The 23253-nt window shown below is 43.8% G+C and overlaps 1 protein-coding gene across 3 annotated transcripts; it reads right to left on the bottom strand.

The window, feature by feature from the left end:
- On the bottom strand, positions 1-11211 carry LOC135522006 (chemerin-like receptor 1). Of its 3 annotated transcripts, none has more exons than XM_064947872.1 (3): positions 11122-11211; positions 3217-3368; positions 1-1990 (listed from the first exon to the last, which is right to left on the bottom strand). In XM_064947872.1, exon 3 carries the CDS (start codon positions 1975-1977, stop codon positions 832-834), a length of 1146 nt encoding a protein of 381 aa, XP_064803944.1. In that variant the 5' UTR covers positions 1978-1990; positions 3217-3368; positions 11122-11211; the 3' UTR covers positions 1-831. The 3 variants fall into 3 exon arrangements, with proteins under 3 accessions (XP_064803944.1, XP_064803943.1, XP_064803945.1); XM_064947871.1 differs by lacking the exon at positions 11122-11211 and adding an exon at positions 3524-3648; XM_064947873.1 differs by lacking the exon at positions 11122-11211 and having other exon boundaries at positions 3217-3504.
- Between the last annotated feature and the right edge of the window lie 12042 nt (positions 11212-23253).

Consider the following 23253-nt stretch of genomic DNA (forward strand, 5'->3'; position numbering starts at 1 on the left):
TAATCTTAAACAGATGGGGATGTATTTTTGACATGAGCCAAAGGTGATTTATTTTCAACATTACATTTCCATTTATTCTGTCTAACTGTGACAGAGCTTTGCTGCCACCATGTGGCAGAGATGGTTATGCGTTCTGGAGATTTCTGGAAAATAATAAGTGGTCGTCTATTCAAGCATTTAATAACATCATACAAACATAAAAAAGTATACAAATTCAAACATATACTTCAAAGTATTAAGGAAAAACAACATTCCTTCAATAAAACAATACACATTTAAATCACAGAAAATAGTCTCTTTGTTAAATATTAGCCTCATTTTAACAAAAACAAGTATGTACAAAAAGTGGCTTTGAATGAAAAGACAGACAATTTATATCTTCAGCTTGAACAATGACATGTGTGTATCGTACAAATTATTCTTATCTTATCCAGTATTCTCTATTATCAGTCTACCCCACTTTCAACATTCTCATCAGTAACTGTATTGCCCATACAAAAACAGTGCTGAAATGTGTCCACAGAACCCATCATTTCTGAGTCACAAAAGGTTATTGAAATCAAACTTGTTGATTTGAATTCAGTCCTGGAGATTTACCTTGTTAAAACTGAGTACATGCTCAGCATTCAAATTCTGAAATCTTACCTTAAACTTTCCCTTAAACTAAGTATTGAGCTGTTTGAAAACATTATTGAATTACCTTGATGATAAGGGGCTTCTTATGTTTGTATTTTCTTTGCTTCTAAGGATGTCAATCATGTTATCGTAAAGCCAAAGTCAAATTTCCACATTGTGTGGTCAATAAAGTTTTTCTCATTATAATATAAGACCCTATACCTCAGCATCAGAATAGGACTTCTCCTTGCTACGGCTTGTGAGTCCAGAGTTTGTGTAGGTGTGGTTGGACCTTGACACTTCCTCGGTGAAGGCACTCTCCAGAACCGTCAGAATGGACTTACGCAGCTTCTCCTTGAAGTCCTGGCCCATGAACACGTACAGCAGGGGGTTCAGACAGCTGTTGAGGAAGGCCAGGCTGGTGGCTATGGGGACCCCGATGGTGGTGACGTGGTCTAACGTGTAGCTGAACTCAGCCGCCGCGTTGTTCACCATCTCGATCAGGGCCATGATGTGGTAGGGGGCCCAGCACAGGAAGAAAGCTGTGATGACGGCGGCGATGATCTTGAATGGCCGCCCGGAGTGGCTGGCCAGGTTGCGGTTCCTCTTGAGCCGGTGGATGATGACGGCGTAGCAAGTGACGATGATGGCGAAGGGCACAACGAAGCCCAACAGGAAGCGGGTGACGATCATGGCCTGATGGCGGAACACTCGCAGCTCTGCCACCTCCTTTGTGTCATAGTCATCGGAGAAAGCAAAGTTGTTGAAGCAGTTGATGCTTTCTTTGTTCTTGTAGGACGCCCCGATGTCCCGGAAGACAAAGTAGGGGGAGCTGAGGACCAGGGCCCACAGCCAGACACCCAGACTGATATAGGATGCCTTGCGTATGTTCCGATGGTTCTGGGCCCAGACAGGGCGCACAACGGACACACACCTGTCCATGCTGATGACCACCAGGATGTAGACGCTGGCGAACATGTTGAAGAAGCTGATCGTGGAGTTGAGCTTGCACATGAACTTGCCGAAGGGCCAGTGAAAGTCCATGGCTGTGTAGGTCACGCTCAGAGGCAGGAACACTGTGAAAAGGAAGTCGGCCACAGCCAGGTTGAGGAACCACACCGTGTTGACCGTCTTCTTCATCTTAAATCCCGTCACCCAGATGACAAGTCCATTTCCCAGAACCCCCAGCACAAAGGCCAGGCAGTAAACGATGAGGGACATGATGTTGAGGGACTGCCGGAGCTCTGCGTGCTCGTCAGGGTAGTCCTCATAGTCATCTGTCGAGTTGCCTGGCGAGGAGTCGTTGTGAGACAGCTCTGTCCAGATCTCAGGATACAAAGGAGTTGTGGTTAAGACCATCATTGTGTTTGAGAACCTGAGAGGGTAAAGAATGTTTTTTGGTTTATTTTCAGGGAAGATGACAGTTTGATAATATGCAGTAAATTCATTATGTGCAAAGTTGTCTAATCTGCATAAACCATTTAATATTTTAATATTTAGTATGTTGTTCTATTGTTTGGATAAATGACCTTCACCACTCTTCAGGCATGCTGCCTTACAATTGATTTCCCCCACTACTTGCTGTTCTTATTTACATCCCCTAGAGTTCACTGACACACTTTAAATGTGCCAATAATGCATGCATTTCGCAAAGAAATGTATTGTGCAATAATGTGAAATTTTACTCTACGTTAAAATATTGAGAGAATGTTGGAGGAGTTGATCTGAACAAAAATATCTATTATGTGCAAAGCTGGTTGCCCAATCGCCATATATACCGGTAAGTGAGATATGTATTTCACGGTGTAGCCTGTCCGCATTTGTAGTACAATCCATCACAGAACGAAGTACTTGTTGGATGAATGCAAGTTTTGCAACACTGGGGATTCTGACAAGTAGCCCAATGTGACGAAGCAGACAGACAGTCATAATTAAAGTATTTCTCTTTAACTTACCCTCACATGCCACAAAGGTAGATTTTTTTGAAAACCCCATGATCATTATAAAAGTCAAGAACGTGCACTCTATAATTCGTTTTTTTGGTGAGTAATTAAGGAGAGCAATTTGTTCTGAGTTTCACAGCCAATCTTCTATATTATGGAATTGAACTGTGGAATGAGGTACGAAAGTTTTTCATATAGAATGAAAAATAAAATGTAATTCAGTTGATATTTCTCATCTAGTTGGATAATGCGTAATATGCCTATTACATGCACTATTTAAGTTACCTATTTATCCTGTAAGAGTCATTTATTGATTTAGTATTGTTTATTCAAATTTGTGAGAAGGGACTATGGATTAATTCAGTATTTTTTTTAAATCACAATTCATACCGTTATTATAGCATTTCTTCCCAATTATTTGTTATTTATAAGTTAATGTTACCCTCAACTGGTATATCATGATCATAAAACAAGCTACACATACAAATTATATGAATGTAACCTTTGCTCGGGTAGTCTGTTTATTCGCAGAGTTTTTAAAAGGGATGGTACAGAATTTATATTGTTCTATTCGTTCATCAACTATTGACGTAGAAGCCTACAAATACCAATGTAATCTGATTACTCCAATGAATGGTGAAAAATGTTATAGACATACCTTGAATAACGTGTATATTCAAATCAGAACAGGCGAACGGCTTGAAGGACTTGAAGGACGTTGTCTGGCACGAAACGGCTTCGACTACACTGCTGTAGTCAGGAGGGGCGCAGACTGTGAAGTATCTTGACGTCAGTTCTTCATACGTTCCGCTGGAAAACAAAGTTGTAAGATCCACTTCACATTAAATGATTTTCGAATGAAAATATCGACATTCTGTGCAAGAAACACATAATTCAACACCTAACAAATATACATTTTTACGCAATGTTTGTTGGCTAAGTGTGTAGAGCAACACATGGCTTACCCACAATGACAACATTAATTGAAATTTTGACACAGGCATCAAGCTATATATCCCGCGTTCACATGCTATTCGGAACCAGGAAACGGATTCGTTGAACACTGCACGTGTATAACTATAACTATATAGCAAGTCGTACGTTTCAACGTGTCCTAGTTTCGACTAGCACGCGAACGCAGCACAAAACCAAGGAACGTTTGCTTTTGCATGCGGTGGAGGAGAAATGGGGAAATGTGGTTTGGAATCTGTAACCAAATAAAATTCTGCCATTTCCTTTGAGGGTAGAAATGGTCTTTATATAGCTAAGTGACTGTGCTGCAATATTACCTCATTAACTACAATCTATCCACTTATGGTTGAAAGCCAAATGGGTGTTCCTATGGGTACATTCAAACTTGAATAGCCTATTGGAGTATCTATAGATTTGTTGGTGATTTTCAGCATAGTTTGTTGCGATGTTTTAGGTTGCAATTAGTCCTATCAACAATAAACACGGAGTATACCAGGAACACCATCCCAATATGGAGTTGCATCAATTCTTCTGGGATGGACTCTACAAGGTGTTGAAAGCATTCCACAGGGATGCTGGCCCATGTTGACTCCAATGCTTCCCACAGTTGTGTCAAGGTGGCTGGAAGTCCTTTGGGTGGTGGACCATTCTTGATCACACAGGAAACTGTTGAGCGTGAAAAATCCAGTAGGGTTGCAGTTCTTGACACAAACCAGTACGCAAGACACCTACTACCAAACCCCATTCAAAAGCACTTACATATGTTGTCTTGCCCTTTCACCCTCTGAATGGCATGCATACACAATCAGTGTCTTAATTGTTTCAAGACTTAAAAGTATATATATATATATTTTACCTGTCTACTAACCTTCATCTACACTGATTGAAGTGGATTTAACAAGTGACATCAATAAAGGATCATAGCTTTCACCTGAATTCACCTGGTCAGTCTATGTCATGGAAAGCGCAAGTGTTCTTAATGTTTTGTACACTCAGTGTAGCTCTATGTGAGTGAATTAGCCTATGTTCTGTTGCTGACTGGCCAAGTGTCCAGGAACAATGTTATGCACCTTCTCTTTGTGGGGTGAGCTCATGTTTGCTTGAGGTTCAGTGTAATAACTCTGTGTTGACTGTTTGAATCAACATCTGGACATATACACTACCGTTCAAAAGTTTGTGGTCGCTTAGAAATTTGCTTGTTTTTTAAAGAAAAGCACATTTTTGTCCATTAAAATAAAATAAAATAGAACAGAAATACAGTGTAGACATTGTGAATGTTGTAAATTACTTTCGTAGCTGGAAACGGCTGATTTTTTATGGAATATCTGCATAGGTGTAAAGAGGTCCATTATCAGCAACCATCACTCCTGTGTTCCAATGGCACGTTGCATTAGCCAATCCAAGTTTATAATTTAAAAGGCTAATTGATCATTAGTAAACCCTTTTGAAATTATGTTAGCACAGCTGAAAACTGTAGTTCTGATTAAAGAAGCAATAAAACTGACCTTCTTTGGACTAGTTGAGTATCTGGAGCATCAGCATTCGTGGGTTCGATTACAGGCTCAAAATGGCTAGAAACAAAGAACTTTCTTCTGAAACTCGTCAGTCTATTCTTGTTCTGGGAAATGAAGGCTAATCCATGCAAGATCTCATACCACGCTGTGTACTACTCCCTTCACAAAACAGTGCAAACGGTCTCTAACCAGAATAGAAAGAGGAGTGGGAGGCCCCGGTGCACAACTGAGCAAGAGGACAAGTACATTAGAGTGTCTAGTTTGAGAAACAGACTCCTCACAAGTCCTCAACTGGCAGCGTCATTAAATAGTACCCGCAAAACACCAGTCTCAACATCAACAGTGAGGAGGTGACTGGGATGTTAGCCTTTTAGGCACAGTTCCTCTGTCCAGTGTCTGTTATTTTGCCCATGTTACATTTTTTCTTTTTAATGGCCAGTCTGAGATATGGCTTTTTCTTTGCAACTCTGCCTAGAAGGCCAGTATCCCGGAGTCGCCTCCTCACTGTTAACGTTGAGACCGGTATTTTGGGGGTACTATTTAATGAAGCTGCCAGTTGAGGACTTGTGAGGTGTCTGTTTCTCAAACTAGACACTCAAATACAATAGTCATTTACAACATTTTATATATATATATATTTATTTTATTTTATTTAACCTTTATTTAACCAGGTAGGCTAGTTGAGAACAAGTTCTCATTTGCAACTGCAACCTGGCCAAGATAAAGCATAGCAGTGTGAACAGACAACACAGAGTTACACATGGAGTAAACAATTAACAAGTCAATAACACAGTAGAAAAAAAAGAGAGTCTATATACATTGTGTGCAAAAGGCATGAGGAGGTAGGAGAATAATTACAATTTTGCAGATTAACACTGTGGTGATAAATGATCAGATGGTCATGTACAGGTAGAGATATTGGTGTGCAAAAAGCAGAAAAGTAAATAAATATAAACAGTATGGGGATGAGGTAGGTAAAATTGGGTGGGCTATTTACCGATAGACTATGTACAGCTGCAGCGATCAGTTAGCTGCTCAGATAGCAGATGTTTGAAGTTGGTGAGGGAGATAAAAGTCTCCAACTTCAGAGATTTTTGCAATTCGTTCCAGTCACAGGCAGCAGAGAACTGGAACGAAAGGCGGCCCAATGAGGTGTTGGCTTTAGGGATGATCAGTGAGATACACCTGCTGGAGCGCGTGCTACGGGTGGGTGTTGCCGTCGTGACCAGTGAACTGAGATAAGGCGGAGCTTTACCTAGCATGGACTTGTAGATGACCTGGAGCCAGTGGGTCTGGCGACGAATATGTAGCAAGGGCCAGCCGACGAGAGCATTAACAATTTATACACTGTATTTCTGATACATTTTATGTTATTTTAATGGACAAAAAATGTGCTTTTCTTTCAAAAACAAGCACGTTTCTAAGTGACCCCAAACTTTTGAACGGTATTGTGCATGTTTTTATATTCCTCTCTGCACTGCCGAGCATGTGACAAGCAACTCACAGCGTCTGCCAGTAATTTGGTGCAGCGACCACAGCTCTCTCAAATGGCAGGTTACTCCCTCCATTGCTGAAGTCCTGAACAGGACATTATGGGCGTAATGTTGCCTCTGCATTTTAGAAATAAAACCATAAGCTCTGGTGACACAGACTAAGCCCGTTGTCTGGATCTATCACAACATGGCCATACTTTATGTAGTCTTTGTTTTTAATGTGTATATTTGCTAAATATATAGTGCTAAATTCAGGCACAATTACCAAGAAACTCCAGTATCAAGTTGACCCCATTCTCAGCATTTACTCAGTAACTGTCAAGGGCCTGTTTTACTGTTTTACATTCTTCTAAAGAATCTATTGTGTCACATACAATAATACGGATGTGTGATATAAAATATAATGGGACTAAGAGTTTAGGCAAACAGCAAAGGTCACTTTCTTATAAGCAACTTCCTCTTTTATCATTCCTTTGATTTTGAACACCCAGACCTACGTCATACACAGGTTATTTTATCTTCGTTGTTTGGTGAGATGAGTGAATTACACAAGTGCACTAAAAGCTAAATGTTACTATCAAGTTACAATAGAAAAGCATATATTTTATCACCTTGTCTGCTCTGTGTGATTAAAATCGTAATATTTAGGCCAGCTGCGAATGTGTTATTTTGTCATTCACCATTTCCTGATTAGTGTGGACTTTGTGGTGTTTTATAATGTTTGCAGAATATTGCTTCCGCTGACCTTTTGACACTTTCTTTAGTAGTTTTGCATATTGGATGTCTGCCCTTAAACATGTTGTAAAAGAATGTCCAAAATTGACCTACCAGCAGTTATTCATTGACAGGAACCTTCATGAACTACTACTTCCATGGTCAAATTTGATGTTTCCATTGACCATCACAGCATATTACACTCTCTTACATCTTAAAGAAAGATGGTGCAGTATTGGATGGCCACTGTTTTACAAGCTCTGACCCAACTTAGCTATTTTGTGATTATTTTGTTGTTTTGAACATCAGATTGGCAGCGTAGCCTAGTGGTTAGAGTGTTGGACTAGTAACAAAAGGTTGCAAGTTCAAATCCCCAAGCTGACAAGGTACAAATCCGTTGTTCTGACCTTGAACAAGGCAATTAACCCACTGTTCCTAGGCCGTCATTGGAAATAAGAATTTGTTCTTAACTGACTTGCCTAGTTAAATAAAGGTTAAAAAAAATCAAATGAAACTTATCCCAATTCTAGCTTTAACATCGATTCATCTGCCCTGGGCTCTCTCTGTAATTCCGACTCAATTTTCGGGCTACTCAAGAGGAAACAGAGGTGGGCGGGGGGTTAGGTCTTGGTGAGAATAAGGCGAAGGGAAAACCAACAACCTCTTCCCTCCATTCTACTGGCCAAAGTACAGTCACTGGACAATAGGATAGATGACCTCCAATCGCCGATATGCTACCAACGGGACTCTCTAAACTACAACATTCTTTGCTTTTCCGAAACATGGCTCTCGGACAAGATACCCTCCATGGCTATCCAACTCGATGGATTCTCCATTCATCGGGCGGACAGGAAAGTGGAGTCAGGTAAATCAAATCAAATCGTATTGGTCACATATACATGGTTAGCAGATGTTAATGCGAGTGTAGCAAAATGCTTGTGCTTCTAGTTCCGACAGTGCAGTGATATCTAACAAGTAATCAAACAAATTCACAATGACTACCTTATACACACAAATGTAAAGAGATATATAATAATGTGTACATATAAATATATGGATGAGCGCTGGCTTTGCGGCATAGGCAACATGCAGTAGATGGTATAAAATACAGTATTAACATATGAGATGAGTAATGTTGGACATGTAAACATTATTAAAGTGGCGTTACTTAAAGTGACGAGTGATACCTTTATTAAATCCATTTATAAATTGTATTTGAGTGGCCGGAGATTTGAGTCTGTATGTTGGCAGCAGCCACTCTATGTTGGTGATGGCTGTTTAACAGTCTGATGGCCTTCAGATAGAAGCTGTTTTTCAGTCTCTCGGTCCCAGCTTTGATGCACCTGTACTGACCTCACTTTCTGGATGATAGCGGGGTGAACAGGCAGTGGCTCGGGTGGTAGTTGTCCTTGATTGCCTTTTTGGCCATCCTGTGACATCGGGTGCTGTAGGTGTCCTGGAGGGCAGGTAGTTTGCCCCCGGTGATGCATTGTGCAGACTGCACTACCCTCTGGAGAGCCTTGAGGTTGTGGGCAGAGCAGTTGCCGTACCAGGCGGTGATACAGCCTGACAGGATGCTCTCGATTGTGCATCTGTAAAAATGTGTGAATGTTTTAGGTGACAAGCCAAATTTTATCAGCCTCCTGAGGTTGAAGAGGAGCTGTTGCGCCTTCTTCACCATGTTGTCTGTGTGGGTGAACCATTTCAGTTTGTCCGTGATGTGAACGCCGAAGAACTTAAAACTTTCCACCTTCTCCACTACTGTCCCTTCGATGTGGATGGGGGGATGCTCCCTCTGCTGTTTCCTGAAGTCCATGATCATCTCCTTTGTTTTGTTGACGTTGAGTGTGAAGTTATTTTTCTGACACCACACTCCGAGGGCCCTCACCTCCTCCCTGTAGGCCGCCTCGTCGTGGTTGGTAATCAGGCCTACCACTGTAGTGTCGTCATCAAACTTGATGATTGAGTTGGAGGCGTGCATGGCCACACAGTCATTGGTGAACAGGGAGTACAGGAGAGGGCTGAGAACGCAACCTTGTGGGGCCCCAGTTTTGAGGATCAGCGGGGTGGAGATGTTGTTTCCTACCCTCACCACCTGGGGGCAGCCCGTCAGAAAATCAAGGACCCAGTTGCACAGGGCGGGGTTGTGACCCAGGGTCTCACTAGCGAGATGGCGCCGACAATTGACGGGGGGGAGGGCCTCTACATCAACACTAACTGATGTGCTAACTCCAGAGCGGTGGAAGTGTTGACCCACTGTTGACCCATCTTGGAATACCTGATTGTCAAATGCCCACCCTTCTACCTCCAGAGGGACTTTTCAGCTGTTATCGTGACTGTTGTGTACATTCTACCTCAGGACAAGATAAAAAACAAACCAGCCTTTAACAAACTGTACAAGGCTGTAAAGAAGCAAGAAAACCTACAAACAGAGGCTGCTTTTCTGGTTACTGGTGATTTTATTTCCACGTCACTAAAACATGTGATGCCCAACTTCCATCAACACATCTTCAACTCCACGAGGGGTGATAATGACCACTGCTATTCTACCCACAAGCAAGCATACAGGGCCCTCCCTCGTCCGCCATTCGCCAAATCAGACCATAAGTCCATACTCCTGCTTCCTGTTTACAAGCAGAAACTCAAACAGGATGTACCTGTGACTTGCTCTGTTGAGAAATGTTCACCAGAATCAAAGATTATGCTATGGGACTGCTTTGCTATCGCTGACTGTAATATGTTTCAAGACTCCACCGATAACATTGACGAGCTAACCACCTCAAAAGCACTGGATTAACACGAAGTTGGCACTAAACTAAACACAGAGATGTTGTAGACAACCCTGAGTCAACGGCCTATGACGGGAATAAGTACAAGAAGTCCCGCTATGACCTCCGCAGAGTCATAAAATGAGAACAACGACAACATAGGAATAATGTGAAATAATTTTGCACAGTCTCCAACAACCACGTGGCAGCGGCTACAGTTCATTACGGATTATAAAGGAAGACCCAACTGTGATCTGCCCAATGATTCCTCTCTACCAGACAAACTCAATGTATTCTATGCACGCTTTGACAACAACATCGTGCCGGGCGTCACCAACCCAGAGGTTGGCGAGGTCAGTACAGGTGCATCAAAGCTGGGACCGAGAGACTGAAAAACAGCTTCTATCTCAAGGCCATCAGACTGTTAAACAGCAACCACTAACATTGAGTGGCTGCTGCCAACACACTGACCCAACTCCAGCCACTTCAATAATGGGAATTGATGGGAAAGGATGTAAAATATATCACTAGCCACTTTAAACAATGCTACCTAATATAATGTTTACATACCCTACATTATTCATCTCATATGTATACGTATATACTGTACTCTATCATCTACTGCATCCTTATGTAATACATGTATCACTAGCCACTTTAACTATGCCACTTTGTTTACATACTCATCTCATATGTATATACTGTACTCGATACCATCTACTGTATCTTGCCTATGCTGCTCTGCACCATCACTCATTCATATCTTTATGTACATATTCTTTATCCCCTTACACTCTGTATAAGAAATTAGTTTTGGAATTGTTAGTTAGATTACTTGTTGGTTATTACTGCATTGTCGGAACTGGAAGCACAAGCATTTCGCTACACTCGCATTAACATCTGCTAACCATGTGTATAGATTTTAAAATTTGATTTTATTTGATTTGATTTGAGTGATCTCGCTCTGCGAAGCCGACGCGAGAAAGGTTTTTAATCAGGTCAACACCTTCAAGGCCGCGAGGCCCAAAGGTATTCCAGGGCGCGTTCTCAGAGCATGCGCATAACAACTGGCAAGCATATTCACAGTAATTTTCATCCTCACCTTGTCCCAGTCTGTAATCTCCACATGTTTTAAGATGACCACCATCATTCCTGTCCCCAAGAACTCTAAGGCTTCATGCCACAATGATTACCGCCCTGTAGCACTCACTTATGTAGTCATAAAGTGCTTTGAGAGGCTGGCACACATTAACTCCACCATCCCAGACACTCTAGACCCACTCCAATTTGCATACCGTCCCAACAGATCCATAGGTGACGCAATCTCAATTGCTCTCCACACTGCCCTCACCCACCTAGATAAGAGGAATACCTATGTGAGAATGCTGTTCACTGACTACAGTTCAGTGTTTAACATCATTGTCCTCTCCAATCATGTCACCAAGCTTAGGACTCTGGGTTTGAACACCTCCCTCTGCAACTGGATCCTGGACTTCCTGATGGGCCAACCCCAGGTGGTGAGGGTAGGCAACATCCCCTCCGCTACACTGACCCTCAACACAGAGGTGTGTACTTAGTCCCCTCCTGTACTCTCTGTTCTCCCATGACTGTGTGGCCACACACGACTCCATCACCATCATCAAGTTTGCTGATGACACGACGGTGTTAGGCCTGATCACCCGGGTTAATGAGTCAGCCTACAGGGAGGAGGTCAGTGACCTGGCAGTGTGGTGCCAGAGCAACAACCTCTCTCTCAATGTCAGTAAAAAAATCTTCATCAATCTACATACAATAGCCCATAATGACAAAGCGAAAACAGGTTTTTTAAGAAATGTTTGCAAATTTATAAAAAAAATAGAAAAACAGAAATACCTTATTTACATAAGTATTCAAACCCTGTTTCCATTGATCATCCATGAGATGTTTCTACAACTTGGTTGGAGTCCACCTGTGGTAAATTCAATTGATTGGACATGATTTGTAAATGCACACACATGTCTATATAAGGTCCCACAGTTGACAGTGCATGTCAGAGCAAAAAACATACCATAAGTTCGAAGGAATTGTCTTTCGAGCTCCGAGACAGGATTGTGTTGAGGCACAGACCTGGGGAAGGGTTCCAAAACATTTCTACAGCATTGAAGGTACCCAAGAACACAGTGGCCTCCACCATTCTTAAATGGAAGACGTTTGGAACCACCAAGACTCTTCCTAGAGCTGGCCTTCCGGCCAAACTGAACAATCAGGGTAGAAGGGCATTGGTCAGGGAGGTGACCAATAACCAAGTGGTCACTCTGACAGAGCTCCAAAGTTCCTCTGTGGAGATAGGAGAACCTTCCAGAAGGACAACCATCTCTGCAGCACTCCATAAATTAGGCCTTTATGGTAGAGTGGCCAGACGGAACCCACTCCTCAGTAAAAGGCACATGACAGCCTGCTTGGAGTTTGCCAAAAGGCACCTAAAGGACTCTCAGACCATGAGAAACAAGATTATCTGGTCTGATGAAACCAAGATTGAACTCTTTAGTCTGAAAGCCAAGTGTCAAGTCTGGAAGAAACCAGGCACTATCCTATTGGTGAAGCATGGTGATAGCAGAATCATGCTGTGGGGATGTTTTTCAGAGGCAGGGACTGAAAGATTAGTCAGGATCGAGGGAAAGAAACTTTTAAACTCGGACAAAACAGAGATGCTTGTTCTAGGTCCCAAGAAACAAAGAGATCTTCTGTTGAATTTGACAATTAATCTTAATGGTTGTACAGTCGTCTCAAATAAAACTGTTAAGGACCTTGGCGTTACTCTGGACCCCGATCTCTCTTTTGAAGAACATATCAAGACCATTTCAAGGACAGCTTTTACGTAACATTGCAAAAATCAGAAACTTTCTGTCCAAAAATGATGCAGAAAAATTAATCCATGCTTTTGTCACTTCTAGGTTAGACTACTGCAATGCTCTACTTTCCGGCTACCCGGATAAAGCACTAAATAAACTTCAGTTAGTGCTAAATACGGCTGCTAGAATCCTGACTAGAACCAAAAAAATTGATCATATTACTCCAGTGCTAGCCTCCCTACACTGGCTTCCTGTCAAAGCAAGGGCTGATTTCAAGGTTTTACTGCTAACCTACAAAGCATTACATGGGCTTGCTCCTACCTATCTCTCTGATTTGGTCCTGCCGTACATACCTACACGTACGCTACGGTCACAAGACGCAGGCCTCCTAATTGTCCCTAGAATTTCTAAGCAAACAGCTGGAGGCAGGGCTTTCTCCTATAGAGCTCCATTTTTATGGAACGGTCTGCCTACCCATGTCAGAGACGCAAACTCGGTCTCAACCTTTAAGTCTTTACTGAAGACTCGTCTCTTCAGTGGGTCATATGATTGAGTGTGGTCTGGCCCAGGAGTGGGAAGGTGAACGGAAAGGCTCTGGAGCAATGAACCGCCCTTGCCGTCTCTGCCTGGCCGGTTCCCCTCTTTCCACAAGGATTCTCTGCCTCTAACCCTACTACAGGGGCTGAGTCACTGGCTTACTGGGGCTCTCTCATGCCATCCCTGGAAGGGCTGCGTCACCTGAGTGGGTTGATTCACTGATGTGGTCATCCTGTCTGGGTTGGCGCCCCCCCTTGGGTTGTGCCATGGCGGAGATCTTTGTGGGCTATACTCAGCCTTGTCTCAGGATGGTAAGTTGGTGGTTGAAGATATCCCTCTAGTGGTGTGGGGGCTGTGTTTTGGCAAAGTGGGTGGGGTTATATCCTTCCTGTTTGGCCCTGTCCGGGGGTGTCCTCGGATGGGGCCACAGTGTCTCCTGACACCCCCCCTGTCTCAGCCTCCAGTATTTATGCTGCAGTAGTTTATGTGTCGGGGGCTAGGGTCAGTTTGTTATATCTGGAGTACTTCTCCTGTCCTAATGGTGTCCTGTGTGAATCTAAGTGTGCATTCTCTAATTCTCTCCTTCTCTCTTTCTTTCTCTCTCTCGGAGGACCTGAGCCCTTGGACCATGCCCCAGGACTACCTGACATGATGACTCCTTGCTGTCCCCAGGTCACCTGGCCGTGCTGCTGCTCCAGTTTCAACTGTTCTTCCTTATTATTATTCGACCATGCTGGTCATTTATGAACATTTGAACATCTTGGCCATGTTCTGTTATAATCTCCACCCGGCACAGCCAGAAGAGGACTGGCCACCCCACATATGCTCTCTCTAATTCTCTCTTTCTTTCTCTCTCTTGGAGGACCTGAGCCCTAGGACCATGCCCCAGGACTACCTGACATGATGACTCCTTTCTGTCCCCAGTCCACCTGACCGTGCTGCTGCTCCAGTTTCAACTGTTCTGCCTTATTATTATTCGACCATGCTGGTAATTTATGAACATTTGAACATCTTGGCCATGTTCTGTTATAATCTCCACCCGGCACAGCCAGAAGAGGATTGGCCACCCCACATACCTGGTTCCTCTCTAGGTTTCTTCCTAGGTTTTGGCCTTTCTAGGGAGTTTTTCCTAGCCACCGTGCTTCTACACCTGCATTGCTTGCTGTTTGGGGTTTTAGGCTGGGTTTCTGTACAGCACTTTGAGATATCAGCTGATGTACGAAGGGCTATATAAATAAATTTGATTTGATTTGAAAGATGAATGGAGCAAAGTACAGAGAGATCCTTGATGAAAACCTGCTCCAGAGCGCTCCGGACCTCAGACTGGGGCAAAAGTTGACCTTTCAACAGGACAACGTCCCTAAGCACACACCCAAGACCAGACAGGAGTGGCTTCGGGACAAATCTCTGAATGTCCTTGAGTGGCCCAACCAGAGCCCGGACTTGAACCTGATTTAACATCTCTGGAGAGACCGGAAAATAGCTATGCAGCGAATTTCCCCATCCGACCTGACAGAGCTTGAGAGGATCTGCAGAGAAGAATGGGATAAACTCTCTAAATACAGGCGTAGCAAGCTAGTAGCGTCATTCCCAAGAAGACTCGAGGCTGTGATCGCTGCCAAAGGTGCTTCAACAAAGTACTGAGTAAAGGGTCTGAATGCTTATGTAAATGTGATATTTCAGTTTTAAATTTGTAATAAATTTGCAAACATTTCTAAAATCCTGTTTTTGCTTTGTCATTATGGGGTATTGTGATGTGGATTGATGAGGGGGAAAAAACTGTTTAATCCAACGTAACAAATGTGGAAAAAGTCAAGGGATTTGAATACTTTCCGAGTGCACTATACATGTCTACTGACTCTACACACACACACCCACTCACATACAAGCTGCTGCTACTCTGTTTATCTTATATCCTGTTGCCTCATCTCCTTACCCATATACATACCTCCATCACTCCAGTGTCTCTGCACAAACATGGTATTGGAACTGACCCTGTATATAGTATGCGTATTTAGTTACTTATTGTGTTCTTCATATGTCATATTATTTCTATTGTGTTTTTTTCTAGTATTCAATTGTTATTGATTATTGCATTGTTGGGTATCGAGTTTGCAAGAGTTTTTCACTGTAAAACAAACCCAGTGAAACTTGATTCATGTTAAAGTTTATGCCTTTACAACTGACTCACCATTTTTAGGTTTGAACATTACAGTGCAGAACAGCACAACATGAATTCTCATTGAGAATTAAGGCTAACCTTGACATGAACCCTAACTATTTGCATGCATATTATTTCTGAGGAAAGATGCAATTCTTTGACATAAAGTATGCTGACGTACTGTAGATAACATTACATAAAATAAGAAATACTTTATTAATCCCAGAGTGGAAATTGAGACATGTCCACTGTGTTCATCCAATCTGTATGGATTGCTTGTGTAAATATATATATTTGTGCTGGTCAAGAGGGTTAAATTCAGCTGGTGGCTGGTCACTCTCTAAATATTATGATCTCTCTCTTTCACAACCGCTTAGAATGATGAGACAGAAACCTCTTGTTTTTTCCCTTAAAACAACAGAAATGGGGTGAATCACACTTAAGATTTATCAGTGCACACATCCATAGACCCACCCACACATAATCCAGACCAGGCCAGGGAGGAGAGATCAGCCCTGAAGTACTGTGTGTAGCTTACATGTGTCCTCCTCCGCTCAACAAACCACCTGAACTAAACCGTAGGGGAGAGGAACATGGGAATATCATAATCAGTCCAAGCTGTAGACGGGGAGGTGGGTGAGTGCTGACTGCTGAGATTACAGATTCCGCCTCCGTCTCTTCTTCCCAAGGAACTGTGAGCCGAGCCGAGCCCTGCCACAAACACACACAGTCCAAAGGAGAGGAAGTACAAAACTTTGGATCAACATCCAATTCGGCTCATTTCCTCCCACTGTCCCGCCCCCACCCCCACCCACCGTTCACTTTACACCCACACCACACAGACAAGCATACATCTGTGGGGGAGGTCGGTAGTGAATTTTGGCCGATGTTTTGTGGACCTTTCTCCATCTCCACTGAAAGTTGTCCAAAGTGTTTAAACAAGTGCTGGCAGACAGTATGATGTTGGACTTGGATCATGACCTAGAGTTTGGGAACCAGAAGGAGTTTATGCTGATCCTTTAAGGGGGCTGAACTTCACTTTCAATTTTCCTCATTAGGATATGAGACTTGGGTCTTGGAGGTGTGCTTTGATGTGGGTGTCTCTTGTGTGTGTGTTTGAACGTGGGAAGAGTTTGGACTTTCACTCTGCCAAAACAGTACACAGTTACAGTCTAACCAGGTTCTTGGACATTTTTCCATGGCACACATACACACTCTGACTCGGCACAAAACCGCTGGGTGTGTTTGAGATTTTCCAGTCATCTGATGATTCTCAGTACCTGTACTGTTCTTTTCAAAGTAGAAAGAATAATCAATATAAGTTTAAATATTAGACATGTGTAAGCAGAGTGAAGGCTGAAGCCCATGTGAGTGTACAAAGCTGGACCAACATCGAATTGACCATTGGACATGTTGGACATTGGACATAAAAAACAGAACGTAAGCAGAATCTGTGTAGATGAGGCAAGGTAGACTAAGAAGATGTGTCTGGTCTGGGCCATATGTGATCTTGTGAAGTCTACTGGACACGCACATGGGTTAGTCAAAGTCAGTCTGAACTTGTGAAGACCTTTGGACAGGAACATTAGCTAAGGGGTATGCATGTCATGCCACCAATAGAATATATGCCCCAATGTCTGAGCCAATAAGAGGATGGAAACTAGGTAAGACAAGATTCTGAAAATGTGGTGATGATGTTATGTAAGGGTAAGACTGTATAAAAACCCAGCACTACGAATGAAGATTCAGTTGTTTCATGAACTAACTCGGCTTTGTTGCTCTCTGTGATAAAGTCTAATTGAATTCACAAGTTCTGGTTTCTGAGAAGTATTTGAGTCAATATTTTTCCACAACAGGTGCTTGTTGTCATTGGCTATCCAAAGCATTTGCATTCCAGACACTTGTCTGCACATTGCTTGAACTTGCTTGAACGCAATCAAACCCAAAAGCTAGCGTTTACCCAACCCAAACTGTATGCCCAGCCAGTGAACATATCACGCAGGAACTCTGCACACTACCAAAGAGCAGATGTGAGGGGGAAGAGAATGAAGGCCCCTTGTGTGTGTGTGTGTGTGTGTGTGTGTGTGTACGCGTGCGCGCGCGCATGTGCTGGTGTGGTTGTGTGCGCGTGTGCTGGTGTGGCTGTGTGCGTGTGTGCTGGTGTGGCTGTGTGCATGTGCGCTGGTGTGGCTGTGTGCGTGTGTGCTGGTGTGGCTGTGTGCATGTGCGCTGGTGTGGCTGTGTGCGTGTGTGCTGGTGTGGCTGTGTGCGTGTGTGCTGGTGTGGCTGTGTGTGTGTGTGCTGGTGTGGCTGTGTGCGTGTGTGCTGGTGTGGCAGTGTGCGTGTGTGCTGGTGTGGCTGTGTGTGTGTGTGCTGGTGTGGCTGTGTGCGTGTGTGCTGGTGTGGCTGTGTGCGTGTGTGCTGGTGTGGCTGTGTGCGTGTGTGCTGGTGTGGCTGTGTGCGTGTGTGCTGGTGTGGCTGTGTGCGTGTGTGCTGGTGTGGCTGTGTGCGTGTGTGCTGGTGTGGCTGTGTGCGTGTGTGCTGGTGTGGCTGTGTGTGCACATGTGTGTGTCAACCTCTGCATTGAGCCAGAGCAACATCCTCATTTGTGTGTGTTGGAGAACTCATGTCTCTTGTATCACTGTCTTTTTTCAGTCATGCATAAGTATTCAGCGTCTGCACCTTTTGCCACAGGAGAGATTTCTGACACTGGGACATAAACAATTATTTCCGCCCTGCTGGGGACAGTTCAAAGCAATAAGGGAAATGATTCTCTGTTGATTTATCCTCAAGGAATGCACTGTTACATCTGTGCCTATCTAATCTTGAGGTGGTCCATATGTTACACTGCTGGTAGATTTCTTTGTACTGATGTCCGGACCAGATTAAATACTGTATTTAAGTCATATATTTTGTTTTTAAAATAACAACTTATCTCTCTGGTTATTATTGTTGGAAGTATTATTCTAATTGATTGCTCTCTAGTCATTCTGTGCATCTCTGTAGCAAGCGGTTCAAAACAACAGTGTCTGGAGGGGATATTAATAACTATCCCTAAGCTATAGTTTGAGGGAAGCTTTCGCAGACCATGTTTCGCCATACTTCTTGATTCACCAACCAAACATGTAATTAGGCCGGGCTGCACAAATACCAATTTGGGCGTGTAAAACAACCAGTGTGAGTTTGAGGGAAACTCAAAAATTGAGGATAACTCCATTTTTGGGGGTAGAGGTTGGGGGAGGGTGGTGAAATGTGGGGGAGCGAGGTGGGGCTGGGGTTGGGTTTTTTATTAATCACAACAGCTGTATTGAGAAGGTGTGGCATCAACAAGAGAGAGCCAAGCTAAATTCACGGTGTTATTGCCTAGCCCAAGGGTAGTGAAAAACTAATGACATAGCTCACAGCCATGTTGTGATTCACCCTGTGTGTTCATAGCTGTCGAAAGGGGGGAAATGTGAGCTCATTGCTTTTCTACATCTCCCAAATCTGTTTGTTGAGGGAGTGAAAGCCGTACGGTGTCGCAGAGAGCTGCTGGAGCTCCCATAACATTCCAGTTGTCTTGAAGACATAAAGCCAACACACAATGTGAATATTCTGTCCTATAACTGGCAACGTTTGTTGATCTACTTGCGGTGCTGCTTGGAAATCAGGCTGTCGTGTCGTATGGAGAAGTCAGAAATTTTGTTTTAGAGTCAAAATGACTGCCAAACTTCCCCTCACCGCACAAACCCCGTTACTTTTCCCCAAAACATTTCACCACACAAATGACAGAGCTGATCGTCACTAACCCAAACCACTTCCTTATATACAGTGGGGCAAAAAAGTATTTAGTCAGCCACCAATTGTGCAAGTTCTCCCACTTAAAAAGATGAGAGGCCTGTAATTAAAATGAGAAAAAAAAATCCAGAAAATCACATTGTAGGATTTTTAATGAATTTATTTGCAAATTATGGTGGAAAATAAGTATTTGGTCACGAACAAAAGTTTATCTCAATACTTTGTTATATACCCTTTGTTGGCAATGACAGAGGTCAAACATTTTCTGTAAGTCTTCACAAGGTTTTCACACACTGTTGCTGGTATTTTGGCCCATTCCTCCATGCAGATCTCCTCTAGAGCAGTGATGTTTTGGGGCTGTTGCTGGAAAACACGGACTTTCAACTCCCTCCAAAGACTTTCTATGGGGTTGAGATCTGGAGACTGGCTAGGCCACTCCAGGACCTTGAAATGCTTCTTACGAAGCCAATCCTTCGTTGCCAGGGCGGTGTGTTTGGGATCATTGTTATGCTGAAAGACCCAGCCACGTTTCATCTTCAATGCCCTTGCTGATGGAAGGAGGTTTTCACTCAAAATCTCACGATACATGGCCCCATTCATTCTTTCCTTTACACAGATCAGTCGTCCTGGTCCCTTTGCAGAAAAACAGCCCCAAAGTATGCCCCTCTCTCATCTTTTTAAGTGGAAAAACTTGCACAATTGGTGGCTGACTAAATACTTTTTTGCCCCACTGTACAGTATGTCCCCACTTCCAACCACAATGCCAGCCCCCCTAGGCAGACCTAAGAGACACAGAAGAGAGGACTGTGAGGACTGTGACATATTTCTTGCTGCTTTTCCCCTGCCTGTTGACCACATCCAGTGAGCTCTGTTTTGCGGAGCCTCAAGAAAGCGGGCATCTGGGTGACACATGTAACAGTGTGTACACCACTGTGTGCACTCCCATCTGGGTGACACATGGTACAGTGTGGACACCACTGTGTGCACTCCCATCTGGGTGACACATGGCACAGTGTGGACACCACTGTGTGCACTCCCATCTGGGTGACACATGGTACAGTGTGGACACCACTGTGTGCACTCCCATCTGGGTGACACATGGCACAGTGTGGACACCACTGTGTGCACTCCCATCTGGGTGACACATGGTACAGTGTGGACACCACTGTGTGCACTCCCATCTGGGTGACACATGGTACAGTGTGGACACCACTGTGTGCACTCCCATCTGGGTGACACATGGTACAGTGTGGACACCACTGTGTGCACTCCCATCTGGGTGACACATGGTACAGTGTGGACACCACTGTGTGCACTCCCATCTGGGTGACACATGGTACAGTGTGGACACCACTGTGTGCACTCCCATCTGGGTGACACATGGTACAGTGTGGACACCACTGTGTGCACTCCCATCTGGGTGACACATGGTACAGTGTGTATACCACTGTGTGCACTCCCATCTGGGTGACACATGGTACAGTGTGGACACCACTGTGTGCACTCCCATCTGGGTGACACATGGTACAGTGTGGACACCACTGTGTGCACTCCCATCTGGGTGACACATGGTACAGTGTGGACACCACTGTGTGCACTCCCATCTGGGTGACACATGGTACAGTGTGGACACCACTGTGTGCACTCCCATCTGGGAGACACATGGTACAGTGTGGACACTACTGTGTGCACTCCCATCTGGGTGACACATGGTACAGTGTGGACACCACTGTGTGCACTCCCATCTGGGAGACACATGGTACAGTGTGGACACCACTGTGTGCACTCCCATCTGGGAGACACATGGTACAGTGTGGACACTACTGTGTGCACTCCCATCTGGGTGACACATGGTACAGTGTGGACACCACTGTGTGCACTCCCATCTGGGAGACACATGGTACAGTGTGGACACCACTGTGTGCACTCCCATCTGGGTGACACATGGTACAGTGTGGACACCACTGTGTGCACTCCCATCTGGGTGACACATGGTACAGTGTGGACACCACTGTGTGCACTCCCATCTGGGAGACACATGGTACAGTGTGGACACTACTGTGTGCACTCCCATCTGGGTGACACATGGTACAGTGTGGACACCACTGTGTGCACTCCCATCTGGGAGACACATGGTACAGTGTGGACACCACTGTGTGCACTCCCATCTGGGAGACACATGGTACAGTGTGGACACTACTGTGTGCATTCCCATCTGGGTGACACATGGTACAGTGTGGACACCACTGTGTGCACTCCCATCTGGGAGACACATGGTACAGTGTGGACACCACTGTGTGCACTCCCATCTGGGAGACACATGGTACAGTGTGGACACTACTGTGTGCACTCCCATCTGGGAGACACATGGTACAGTGTGGACACTACTGTGTGCACTCCCATCTGGGTGACACATGGTACAGTGTGGACACCACTGTGTGCACTCCCATCTGGGAGACACATGGTACAGTGTGGACACTACTGTGTGCACTCCCATCTGGGAGACACATGGTACAGTGTGGACACCACTGTGTGCACTCCCATCTGGGAGACACATGGTACAGTGTGGACACTACTGTGTGCACTCCCATCTGGGAGACACATGGTACAGTGTGGACACTACTGTGTGCACTCCCGTGTCAGGTGACTAAATAAGACTTTTTACACACATTTTCACCTTTGCTATCAGAAGAGGAAAGCACTACTTCCTGCTTATTGCAAAATTTTATAATTTTGCAGGTGCTGCAGTTGTTGCTGGTTGATTCTGGTGAAAGGTGATCCACCCAACCCAACTGTTGACAGAACCATGTTGTAATCTAAAGGCTGATAGAGCTATTTGACTGGCCCGAACAATATGCAGCTGTAGTTTTTCAGCTGTAGTTCTATTTTTATTTTTTTTATTCTGTATCGAAAATAATCCAGTTGAGAAACCATCCATCAATGTCAACATAGTGAAGGAGGAGAGGTCACAAAATACATTTCAATATACACAAAGTATGAATGAGGCATTATTCTCCAAAACATAAGATATGCAACAAACAGCAAATGAAGAGAACAACTTGCCTGTGCTGGATGGGAGTGTGTTATATTTAAGCCATAAGTAAACATAATCACAGGGTTTGGCTTAATGCACCATTTTAAGTGCTGGTAAACACCTTGGCACACACTGCGGTAGAGGTTTTGTCTACCTCTTACTTTCCTGAAGTAATTGACTCAGGAAGGATATTTTAGATATGTTAATAATAATAATATTTCAGAGGCATGTAAAGTGAGCTGGACTATATTCATGCAGGCTATTTTCTGTATCATCTCCAGCGAGCTTTAAAAATCTACATCTAAGGTTTGTTTGTTTGTTGTATTTTCTTCTATAATCTGTGATCATGAACCATCAACAAATAATGTGATTACATGTCAATAACATGTAATTGGAAGTTCATTTGTGTTTGATTGCTGAAACGTTCAGGAGACAACCTTGTGACATCACATTGTGTCATGAAAAGAACAAACTGTCCCTCCAAAAGAAGAACTTGTGTTTGTTTCTGTACCTCAAAATGACACTTACAGTGGGTCAAAAAAGTATTTAGTCAGCCACCAATTGTGCAGGTTCTCCCACTTAAAAAGATGAGAGAGGCCTGCAATTTTCATCATAGGTACACTTCAACTATGACAGACAAAAAGAGGAAAAAAATCCAGAAAATCACATTGTAGGAGTTTTTTGAATTTATTTGCAAATTATGGTGGAAAATAAGTATTTGGTCACCTACAAACAGGCAAGATTTCTGGCTCTCACAGACCTGTAACTTCTTCTTTAAGAGGCTCCTCTGTCCTCCACTCGTTACCTGTATCAATGGCACCTGTTTGAACTTGTTATCAGTATAAAAGACACCTGTCCACAACCTCAAACAGTCACACTCCAAACTCCACTATG

The sequence above is a fragment of the Oncorhynchus masou genome, chromosome 30, assembly GCF_036934945.1.
Source record: "Oncorhynchus masou masou isolate Uvic2021 chromosome 30, UVic_Omas_1.1, whole genome shotgun sequence".
Taxonomy (NCBI): Eukaryota; Metazoa; Chordata; class Actinopteri; order Salmoniformes; family Salmonidae; genus Oncorhynchus; species Oncorhynchus masou.

Coding starts and splice junctions, on each gene's coding strand:
- LOC135522006 (XM_064947872.1), bottom strand. CDS start 1,977: ATGATGGTCTTAACCACAACTCCTTTGTATCCTGAGATCTGGACAGAG.